The 12289-nt window shown below is 36.4% G+C and overlaps 1 protein-coding gene across 5 annotated transcripts in view; it reads left to right on the forward strand.

Moving 5' to 3' along the window:
* LOC124382710 (LIM domain containing preferred translocation partner in lipoma) overlaps positions 1-12289 on the forward strand; it is a 199930-nt gene that overhangs the window by 102896 nt on the left and 84745 nt on the right. For all 5 annotated transcript variants that reach the window (XM_046844903.1, XM_046844928.1, XM_046844912.1 and 2 more), the window contains one exon: positions 11545-11651. In XM_046844903.1, coding sequence (XP_046700859.1) covers positions 11545-11651 — 107 coding nt within the window. The remainder of the gene's footprint in view (positions 1-11544; positions 11652-12289) is intronic.

Genomic DNA, 12289 nt, shown 5'->3' on the forward strand with positions numbered 1-12289 from the left:
CTTTATTGCTCTAACTTGCAGCACATCCTTCCCAGCTCGGTCCCTCTGCCTGGCCAATAAATAGAATAGTTATGTGTCCAACCTCTACAGCTCCTCATATGCCTTTTCCTTGGCTTTCGCCACATCCCTCTTTACCTGCTGCTGCATCTCCTTGTACTCCTGCCTACTTTTCTCATCACTCTGTCTATCCCACTTTTGTTTCGCCAACCTCTCTCTCCTAATGCTCTCCTGCACTTCCTCATTCCACCACCACGTCTCCTTGTTTTCCTTTCTATTTCCAGATGTCACACCAAGTACTTTTCTAGCTGCCTCCCTCATCACTCCTGCAGTAGTTTCCCAATCACCCAACACCTCTTCACCACCACCAAGCCCCTGTCTGACCTCTTCCCTGAACCTCACACTACACTCTTTCTCCTTCAGTTTCCACCATCTTATTCTTCTTTCAGTCCTCACTCTCCTTCTCTTCTTCTTCGCCACCAAAACCATCCTACAGACCACCATCCGATGCTGTCTAGCTACACTGTCCCCTGCCAACACCTTACAGTCTCCAATCTCCTTCAGCTTGCATCTCCTGCATAGAACATAGTCCACCTGTGTGCACCTTCCTCCACTCTTATACGTCACCCTTTGATCCTAAAATAAGTGTTCACCACTGCCATTTTCATCCTTTTAGCAAAATTTACCACCATCTGCCCTTCCACATTCCTCTCCTTAAGGCCATACCTACCCATCACCTCCTCATCACCTCTGTTCCCTTCACCAACATGCCCATTAAAGTCTGCCCCATCACCAATCGTTCTTTCCTAAGTACACCATCTACCACTTCATCTAATTCACTCCAGAATCTTTCCTTCTCCTCCATCTCACAGCCAACTTGTGGAGCATAGGCACTGATGACATTTATCAGCATCCCTTCAACTTCCAGCTTCACGTTCATCACCCTATCAGAAACTCTCTTCACCTCCACTACACTCTTACTGTACTTTTCCTTCAGAATCCCCCCTAAACCATTTCTCTTTCCATCCACACCATGATAGAACAGTTAACACCCACCTCCACCTCCAATGTACTTTTTCTTTATTAAAGAGCAACACTAAATATACAAGAGAAAACAAAACTAGCCTAAAATGAACAAGTAATTTTTGCTTTCTTTTTAGAAAAATTAACATTTTATTGCTAAAATTGCATACAAGACTATCTGCAAAAAAGAAACTAAACCTATTTAGTGCATTTAATTGCCATATTACATCAAAATTTAAATACAAATATTTAAATAAAAAGTCTTAAATTAAAATAAATTTGAGATTACTCTTTAAAAAAAAAAAAATTCCAAATTATTGAACCATTCCGAAACATCTCCTAATTCTGACTTTTATTTTTCTCGCAATTCTGACTTCATTCCTCAAAATTCTGACTAGTTTTTTTGCAATTCAGACTTTATTTCTCATAAACATCCAACTTTTTTGGTGCACCAGTAACCATGTTGTCTCCATGCGATTCTATAGATTGTAGCCTATTTCATTTTCAATGTGTAAAGCTTTCTGGCACTACAGAGGGAGTGACGCTGCCTGATTGGCTAAGAAAGTGATATTTCGAAATAAAATCACAATTGCAATAGAAAGAAATAGGAATTCCGACAGAAAAAAAAAAAGAATTGCGAGAAATAAAGTCGAAATTGCGGGAAATAAAAACTTGGAATTGGGCCAACTTTTTGTTTTTATTTGACGGATTAGGTTTCTATATGAATCTTCTCCTTGCCCCTTGCTGTTTTCTCCCCATTCCTTCATCTTCTTATTCTTCAGCCTCTTCTGTGTTTACCTGTCCAGAGCGCTGCAAACTTAAGTGGCGCTTCAGTAATAAGGGTCCGTGGGGAAACACAATGTTCCGTGCATAGTTAAATGGATTAAATTATATATTAATAAATAAATTGCCTCAATGATTTTTTGTATTCTAATTACTCAAGGAATTCTTTCAGCCCTAATTAATACAGCACATGGGTTAAGGAGTGAAATGTTTTGGTATCATTCAGGCATTGCAACTGCGGCTGCGGATCTAAAGTGAACCTCAAGGACTTTGTATTGTCTGGCCTTATTGTTAAACTACCTAAGTTAAATGGTCAGGAAATGCATCAGTGTTATGGTCTATACTGTTAAACATAAATAAATGTTCATTTGATTGAACAACATTTGAACAGCCACCATAGCAGTCCCATTTACCTGCCAACCCAATGCTCTCTTTCTTTCTTTCTTTCTTTCTTTCTTTCTTTCTTTCTTTCTTTCTTTCTTTCTTTCTTTCTTTCTTTCTTTCTTTCTTTCTTTCTTTCTTTCTTTCTTTCTTTGTATATGTAATTATTTTATTGAGCTGAGGGCCATGTGTCAGCCATCACAGCTTTATTTTCTGTTTCATAATCCAAGGTATTATTTTATAAATGTTATATTATTTTGTATATTTTGTCCCTTTTTTCAGCTGTAAATGTTCAGTGACCCAAATATCAAACCGAAGACCACATATCCTCACTTAAACTAAAGGCCCCTTGTTTTTTTTATTTTTATTTTTTTATTTATCTATATAAAGCTAGCATTCTACTCACTCAACAGCCCTTCATTCTCACTCACCCAAAATTTTATTTTTGGATGTTGCACTACATTGCACTCTGCTGAACTCAACATGTAGGCTTTATACAAATCATGGTGCCCATTATAACTGTCCTTCACCCTCATTCACATTGTTGCTAAAAATAAATAAATATATATATATATATATATATATATATATATATATATATATATATATATATATATATATATATCCTAAAAATCATACTTTCTCTCAGTAATTTCCAACCAATTTTAATTCGATATTATTTAACTGGGCTGTGTATGAGTTTCTGTAATCACTTACATTCTTACTACCATAAACCTATATTCCCTCTTCAAACTCTCTTGATAATTTTTTTCTTAAAGCTAAAAATACAACAGCAAAAAAAGTTTGTTACCAAACCCCCCTGTCCTGACTGTCACAAAACCCTTACACTAGAGACGTAAATAATAATTTTTTTTTAAAGTATTTTATTTTGATTTAACTCCCTGTGAATTAGACGTTTCTGTAAGTGATGGCGTCAGTGCTGCTGTTATAGCAAGTGTTAAGTTAAATATGACCAATCACTTAAAAGAATACAGAAAACAAAACTGCTATACAAATTAATTTGTCATGTAAAATCTAGCTAACGGCAAACAAGTTAGCCAAACAGCTAGCTCACTAATTATCTCGGATGCTGCTTTGCAAGATATTATAGCTTATTGTTAGCTAGCATGCCAGTGACATTAGTTTCTAGTTAATTAATTATAATACACCGTGATCTTTACTGACTAAATATCTATCCAATATCCAAAAAAACATTGTGGTTTCTGTGGCAGTTTTTAAGATTGAAAACATTTGCACTCTTTTTACTGAACTTTGTGTCATTGTTTTCATTTGATTTAGCATCAGTAAATCAGTATGGGAAAAGGTGTCAATGCTTAACCAATTGTTGCATTAAAAATGTATAAAGCAGTTCCTGGTGCAATATAATATTAGCTTGCTGGTGACATTGGGTTTTTAATTACGTGATATTAAGTGCCTCTCTGGCACTGGTGAATTGCCTCCTTGGAGTGTTTTGTTCATACCTCAATAATTTAACCTGAACACCATTATCATTATCATAATTCTAATCGTTAAATGTTATTTACAAAATCATTTTGTTAAATAACATAGTTGGTCAATAAACGTTAACAAGAGTAAAAGTAATGAGTTCCCAAAACTTACTATGGCAAGATCAAGAGTGATGCTGTATTGGCCTAGCTTGTTCTGCAAGCCAGACTTTTACTGTAGTATTTGTTAAAAAATGCTGTATGATACATTAATTCACAAGGCCAAGAACCACCTGCTTACCCAGAAAGTTTGTTTTGACTTGGCAGATGGCCGACTACAGACATTTTCCCCACAAAAGATCTCATTTATTCACCACCAACTGCTTCAGAAATCCTGAACAAAATCCTGTAAAATATAACAGGATTTCTTTCTTTCTTTCTTTGTTTCTTTTTTTTTTTTTAAGCGAAATTGTTTGATATATTCTCAATATCTTACAAAAGCTTTCAAATTTTGGAATCTTGTGGGCAGACAAGTGTGCAAAAGATTTTAGAGACCCCAGCGGTGTGATATCTGAAGTTATTGTACAGACTGAGATCTTGGTTAAATTTATCATTTTGACAATACCAGTTACCATTTTGAGAAGGTAATTGTCAACATACATAAATAGGTTAGCTTGTTACTAAGTTACTTGCTATTGTCTCCTGGCTAGTTTGTTACTAAGATACTCCCTGGTGGCTGGCAAGTTTAACTTATGTTGCTAAATAAGCATGTGCGAAATGTGCATGTACATGTTTTTTTGTAGTGTTTAGGAGTGTAAGTACCACATATATTATAATTGCATGGCCAGTGTTATTCCCACTGCAGCCACCTTCTGTTCTATGTTTGTAATTTAACAGGGACTAATTGACTAGACTCAGCTTAGTTTATGAACTTCTATAAACAAACAAAATAACCCAAAAAAAAAAAAAACACATTTCGATATATATAATTTTTTTTTTAAAGAAAATTATTAGATTAACTCAATGGGTTTGAATCTATTTTTCTTTTCTTCTTTAGCTTTTCTGATGTTTATTAACTGGAGTGCATGGGATCATTGTCTTCTTCTATTACCCAAAATCAGTAACAGATGGCATCATATTGCTTTCAAAAATGTTCTCGTATACAGTGGGAGATCTGTGTTGCCTCAATGACTGCGTTTCCCAGGTCTTTTAGGTGCAATACAAACACAAATCATCACCCTTCCATCACCATGCTTGACAGTTGGCATGCAGTGTTTTTGCTGATCCACAGTTTCACCAAATATACTGCTGTGAATGATGGGTGCGTTATTTTAAGCAGTTCCAATGATTTTGTTTTCAAATTATTTGTGGTTTGTTTAGATGCCGTTTTGAAAATGTAAGTTGTATTCCATATACTTTTTGGAGAGAAGCAGCATTTGCTGAACCACTCTCCCATGAAGGGTTCACTTGTATTTCTTTTTAATTGTATTTTCACAAATATAAGCATTAAATGTGCTTAACAAGCTCTGTAGGCCACGTGTTGTAGCTCTTGTTTTTTTTTTTTTTTTAAATCCTCGAACATTAGATGGTCTGACCTTTGACTGGATTTTGCTGGAAAGCCCACTCATTTTCCAATAGTAAATTTTGAATTGTTTGGAAATGGCCTATATAACAATTGTGAAAATTTCATTATGTACTGTGACGATTTGAAATCATGTTAAACCTAGTCCTGTTCATTTCATTTTCAATTCATTCAAAGACTTTAATGATAGTTAACCAATATTTGTTTTCTTCTGAAGCGTCCTATTATGTTTATTAAATTCTGGGAAAAGGACCCCCCCGTTTGCTATGTGCTTTGTTCAGGGGTTGGGTCATGTTGGGTATATTGTGACTTTAATGGCAGGATGTAAGGGACAAATTTTCACTTATAAAGAACATCTCATTCATTTTTATCCCCACATTATCTGTGTAAAGCTGCTTTGAGACAATGTTCATTGTTAAAAGCGCTATACAAAAAAAATGAATTGAATTGAATATGAATGCTGTTCAGTATAATTTATTGCTGAGATAATGTTCGTTACTCTTCCTTGATAAATTCTTTTTATAAACCTTGCTGAAATGATGAACAGCAACAGTTGTTTTAAGATCATGGCTGATGTCCTTTTTTCTGAAATGGACCCACACCTGAGTCCTCCAGAACACCAAACCTCCAAATTGCTGCTATTATAGAGGTATTCATGCTTCCTGATAATTAGTTTATCTTGTGCACTTCATTAGTAACACCTACCTGCTAATTACTCAATTATTGCAGAAGTAGGAGGAGTGTACGCATTCTTCTCAAATGGGTTCTGAATGTTGGTTTACTTTTTGGAAGAAAATGAGAAGCTGATATAGTTTTTTTTGTTACCTGAAGTTATTTGTTTGTTTATAGAAGTTGGTAAAGACCACACAATTTTTATTTAGGCCTTATTATATTGAAGCATAAAACTGAAGGACCACATACTTTATTTTCCCATGGCTGTGTATTATTTAACCGAGAGGCCTTGACTTGTTCTCACTCTGGCAGTGTGTAGGCAGTTCTGATAAGCGTTTCTCAGCGACTCTTTTTGAAGATCTTCCTGCTGAGAATAGCTGTTTGAATTCATCACCTTTCCACTCGCTCGTAATAGTTTAATCTCCCTTCATGTCTGATTCTTCAAGCTTCCCCCAGTTGTCCCTGTGGAATTCCACTCAAATCCACACATGCCATTTTTTGTTTGTTTGTTTTCCAGCTCCTGTACTTTTCTAAGAGAAATTCAGTATACCGCTGTTTGCAGCTGCATGATGCAATAAATTATCCATGCTGTCTATTACAGCTAATTAAGAATAGTGTTTATTTGCGAGGTTTATGTGAGAGGTAGTGAGAATGTGGTAAAGGATTTTGTTGGCTATGAGGTGTGAATGGAGGCTTTTCCCACAGGTATAAGGTTTTGGGAATTTCCCACTGGTCATTATCACACTCTGGTTATCCTTAAAAGACTGTTAGTTTGTTTACATTACTTATGTATGCTTCTTCTTTTTTTTTTTGCCTTAGGTTGTGGTATGAGTATATGTGTTCAACATTTCATACAAGACTCACAATTTATATGTTTATATATAATGATACTACATCAATAAAGAAATATCCAAATAGAAACATATAAAATATCTATTGGTGTGTCAACAGGCCATTTTGTATATTGGATAAGAAAAGTTTTCCAAGCAATAAAAAACAAGTAGTTATATAAAGACTAGTGACATAGGATATGGGCAACAGGAGCCAGGTCAAAATGGCAGGTCAAGTTGTCTGAATTGTGCTCGAGTCTGCTGGAAGTTTAGTTCATGAGCTGTAATATTCTGCTTAACTCTCCACAGCATTTTTGAATTCAAGTCTTTAATAATAGTTATGTTCCCAATTAGAAATTAAACCTTTTATGGTACTCTCAAATAACGTTAATTGCTGATTAGAATGCAGCGCACACAAAGCAGCCACTTGTGCATAATAACTCAATAAAGAGCAAGCGATAATGTGTGACATTAAGTAAGTGTTCCTGCTGCTTCTCTTCATCAGTGAGAGCGCTCCAGTCAGCACAAATAGGACTGCACACATTCATGACACGCGGCCTTTCTGATCCCCCATGGCGGCCTCTATGACTTAGCCTAGGACCAGCAAACATCATCCCAGGTTAAACTCTGGACGCTGTGGTAGGAGATCAGGAGGAAAAGGTGTTTTTGTGATTAACAAAAGTCCAGTCCAGCTACAAGATACCATGTACACATAACAGGAACAAGCATATTATACGCTTATTAGTATATTCATTTGTTTATATATAACACAATGTGCTTTTTACTAATCAGAATTGTGCTATTGATTGATTTGCTATTTGTTGATTGTTGATCAGATACTAGAGGAAAATATCATTACATTTTGGGATCTTTTACTTATCCCATGGTAAGAATTATTTTTGAGATGAAAAACATTTTCTAAAGCCTCAATATTGTTCATGTTTTATCACCAAAATATCAAATCTATGCACTGTGTACATGCTGAAATCTATTTCTAGACTGAGTGAAAATTCTATCCCTATCTTTAAATTCTATCTAGCCCATTTATTGCATGTTTTTGAGAGACTTGATGAAACTAGAGAACCTATTACCTATAAACCAGAGATTAACACAAACTGGAACTTGAGCTTAAGATCAAACTGGGTTACATCATTACTTGTGCTACCCTGCCACTTTGAAGTTGTATTTATGTACACTAAACATATTGTTTCATTCAAATCCATATACTGATAGAGCCACTACATCAAGTTCACCACCAACCCTTGATACATTGCCTGCTCATTTCACATTTTTTTAAGTCTTTGCTTAGACAATTTATTGCTCATGTCTGATGTGTTTTGCACTTCTCTGGTCACAAGATTCTGAATCTTGAAAAAATAATTCAAATATACACTGGAGATCAAAATTAGAGAACAATTTATAACCAATTGAACAATTCTAAAATAATGTCATCTTCACTGCTCAACAGTTGAAGGAGTTTTTGTCCTGTCTGTACCATGCTACCAGAACACCTTTTCCACAAAATAACTAAGGCATTTAAAAAAAAAACATTATTTTGCAGAAAACACACTGATCAAAATTAGAGAACAACAATGACTGTAGCATGGAAAAAGATTACAACAAAATTTTCTGAAGGTTAAGACAGTCAACAATTAGTAGGAAGTGTCCAGGCCTCTGCTCTGAATGACTTCAGCACATCTGCGGCCACAGGACAGCACAAGTCTCTCACACTGCTCTGGTGTGATTTTGGTCCACTCTTCTTCCAGTCTCCTCCACAGTTAGGTGACTGTAGTGGGTTTCTTGGCCATAACTTTGTCGCCAAGGATTTTCCAGAGGTTCTCTATTGGGTTGAGATCAGGACTCTGGGCAGACCACGTCATTATTTCAATGTTTTCAGTTTTAAGGAACTGCTTTACCCATTTTGCTGTGTGACATGGAGCGTTGTCCTGCATGAACACTGCGGGCTGATTGGGTGATGAACGCAGGGAAGGAACCATATGTTGTTGAAGAAGGTTCTGATAAACATTCGCATTCACTCTGCCATGTAGCTGTATAAGAGGCAAAACTCCTGCTGCAGAAAACATGCCCCAAACCATGACACTTCCTCCTCCACTTTTCACTGACTTCTTTACACACTTTGAGTTCAGTCTTTCTCCAGTTTGTTGCCGAACATAATGTTTCCCATCGGACCCAAATAAATTAAACTTGCTTTCATCACTGAAGTGAACTTTGGACCAGTTCTCCTCTGTCCACACAACATGCTCCTCAGCAAAGCTTAGTCTAGCCTTTTGATTCTTTCTGCTAATAAGAGGTTTGGTCACTGCAGAGTGGGCTTTCAGTCCAAATGCTCTTAAACGTCAAGACACTGTATGACGAGACAGATCCTTACCCTGTTCAGCGCTGAACTGGTGAGCAATTCCAGGATTTGTCTCGATTGCCCATTGAGATCCTCTGCAGTATCCTGTCCTCTCTTGTATTTGTCTTCCGTGGACGACCAGCCTTCTTGGCGGACTTGAATGAGTTTGTAAATGATTCAATATTCTTGAAATCACAGATTTGGAACGACCAACTTGTCTTGCTATGGCTGATAGGGTCATCCCTTTGGCCTTCATCTGGACAACCTGCTGCCGGAGGCTTTCAGTCATTTTAGAACGTCCCACCATCTTGCAGAGTCAGTGAAACTGGAAGTTAGGCTGCCAGTTAAATAGGGGTTGACAGATAATCAAGGAAATTAGCACCAGGTACCAGATTAACACCAATAACTGGGGGGTATCTGAAAGTGTTCTCTAATTTTGATCAGTGTGTTTTTCTTTTTTTTTTTAATGCCTTAGTTATTTTATGGAAAAGGTGTTCTGGTAGCATGGTATAGACAGGACAAAAACTCCTTCAACTGTTGAGCAGTGAAGATGACATTATTTTAGAATTGTTCAATTGTTTATAAATTGTTCTCTAATTTTGATCGCCAGTGTATGTACAATACTGTAGGTTGGTTTATGTATAAAAAAGCTTAAAGAATATTTATACATTATTTATGTTTAAAAAAAGAAAAGAAGTTAGTATTGGTAAATATGGTTATCCATTTGCATTGTTAGTCAAGAAGTCTCATGCTATAAAACATGCTATAAAACATGGAGGTTCTTGACCACACTTAGAAATGAAATGTTGAATCTCACAAAAAACTAGATATTTTGTTAAGGATCGTAGGTACTGTATGGCCTGAGTTTCTATCCATTTGAAAACTGGAGTGGGTACAATGAGTGTTTGAAGTGGTTTAGGGTAATTTATCAAAAGTTATAACAGACTAGTTATTATTTTATTTTAGGATACAATACACATTTCTACAAAGCCTGACCTAAAAGTCAATCTGAGAAATGCTTGTTCTTTGAAGAGATTACACTATCACAGATTGCACAAGCTTGCTGAAGGTCATTTGAAACCAAAGCATAGCAAAATGGCTTCTAGGGAAATGCCACAGGTTCGGACCTTCTGATCTTTATGTTGGTTTTCTATTGTAGCGATAGTGTCATTGTAAGCACTTCAGCAGTTTTTTTACCTTTTTATTAATGATTTGGTTTGTTTATATCCTTTAATAATCATTAGGTCATCGAGAGACAGTGTAGAATTATGTGCATAGTTGAGGCAGGCCTGTGATTTAAGGTAGTGAATGAGACCAAATTCTTAGTACTTTGGATTTGAGTTGCCATTTGAGACAAACTGAGTGCCTGTGTAGGAAGTCTAAGAGCTACAGAAGTATTTATGCTTTGTTAGTGAAGACAACAAACTCTGTTCCCTGAATCCTTCCCACGTCTAGGCTGTTTCATCAGAAAATGCTCTCTTAAATATTTACGATTTTAGATAGTAGGCCAAGTAAAGGACAGGACGAGAGTATGGAAAAGGAAGAATAAAGGTTGGTAAGGAGGCTTTAACAGATTTTTCTTTCTAGTTCATGACCACTTAAGAAGTCTTGCTGAGTACCAGTAACTAAGGGGGGTTTACATAAACCTCCTACTTCTGCATATGGAAGCTCCAACAGCCTTCAGAAAAAAAAATAACTGCTTTATTTAGCCATTGCTTGACCACAGTTCAGTAATTTGCTCACAAAACTGTGATAAACTACATTCATGACGTTAATTAGACTCTAATAAAATACAAGCAAATACAAGGCTTTAATAAATGGAGGAAAAGGATATTTTTAAGGTTCATCAAAGAACAAATTACATAACAAATTCCTGCTGGGTCAGATAGCCATTAATTTGCAACACGTTATTATGGTTTGGTCCCTAGACATGCAGCGGTTCAAACCATTCACTATAGAATGTAACTCGGAGTACAGCCAAGTAGGATCTGGTTTAGAGACAGGATCCTCTGCATGAAACCTCTAGAGCAACCCAATCCAGGGATTAGCCCTGGACTTTAGAATTCTGCATTTCACACGTTGCTGTGCTCTTGGCTGTACAAACATAATGTTTAACTTGTATGTGACACACAGTTTACTTATTCAGTCTTAGTAAACACTCGCGGATCAATGCATAGGGACAGTTGGTGAGCAAATTTATCACAATAATGGAAGAATATGGATTGACTATGAGTTCAAACTCTAACACGCACTGGCACTTGTTTTATGAAAGATTTTGTCTCTGTTACAGATCAAAATGTAATCTAGAAGTATTGCATCCCCCTGTTGTAATACAGGATTTTATTTTAGAAGCTGTGCTGCATGCAATACTGCTTTATTGTTCATTCTTATGTTTATCTTAAAAGTACTTCATCCACATGGTTTATAGCAATTTTCACCTGTATAATTTTGGGCCCTGCTTTCTGAAATCTACAGGCGATTATCCTCTGCCACCTCCACCTGTAGTGGACACCAGCGGCATGGCATCTTCCTCGTCTTTCCCTCCACCTCCACAGATGGACGAGAGCTCCTTTGGATTTCAGGTGAGACTGTAATCCACTCTCACACCTATAAGGGACCTTGTAAGAGCCAACGTCTTACACGATCTTTGTATCTTTTTCAGCCCTATTGAATACTTGCTTATGGCCTTGTTCCTTATCAGACTCCGATTCCACTGACCTCTCTGTAGTGGCACTGAGCCTATAGTGAAGACTGACACCTATTGGCTCACCTCAGTCACTTCCTCCATTGGAAACCTTTAAGAAGAACGTTAGCTCATATGTTTCCATATTTTCATTTGGTGATTTAGAGAAGATTTAGATCCTTAATCAACAAGCTAGAAAAGACAGAGAAGGAGCAAGCAAAATCTCTGAGATTTAAGATATGAGGAAGAAACCTTGAGGGGAACAGTAGTTAAAAGGGAACCCATTGTTTACTGGGTGATTCCCGTTAGTGAGATTATAAGGCATTCAGCATCTAATCCCAAAATATTAAATGATCTAAACAAGAGATGCCCAAACCTTTTCTATGAGGGGCCACGGGCCGAAAGTAAATTTTGCACTCTATATATTATAACAGGTATTATTATAACGGTATTATACTATATTAAATTAGAAAATGTTCCACATTTATGATTTTATAATATAATTACATATACTAATGAATGAATGATTGATGTAGA

Source organism: Silurus meridionalis, chromosome 1 (genome assembly GCF_014805685.1).
Source record: "Silurus meridionalis isolate SWU-2019-XX chromosome 1, ASM1480568v1, whole genome shotgun sequence".
Classification (NCBI taxonomy): Eukaryota; Metazoa; Chordata; class Actinopteri; order Siluriformes; family Siluridae; genus Silurus; species Silurus meridionalis.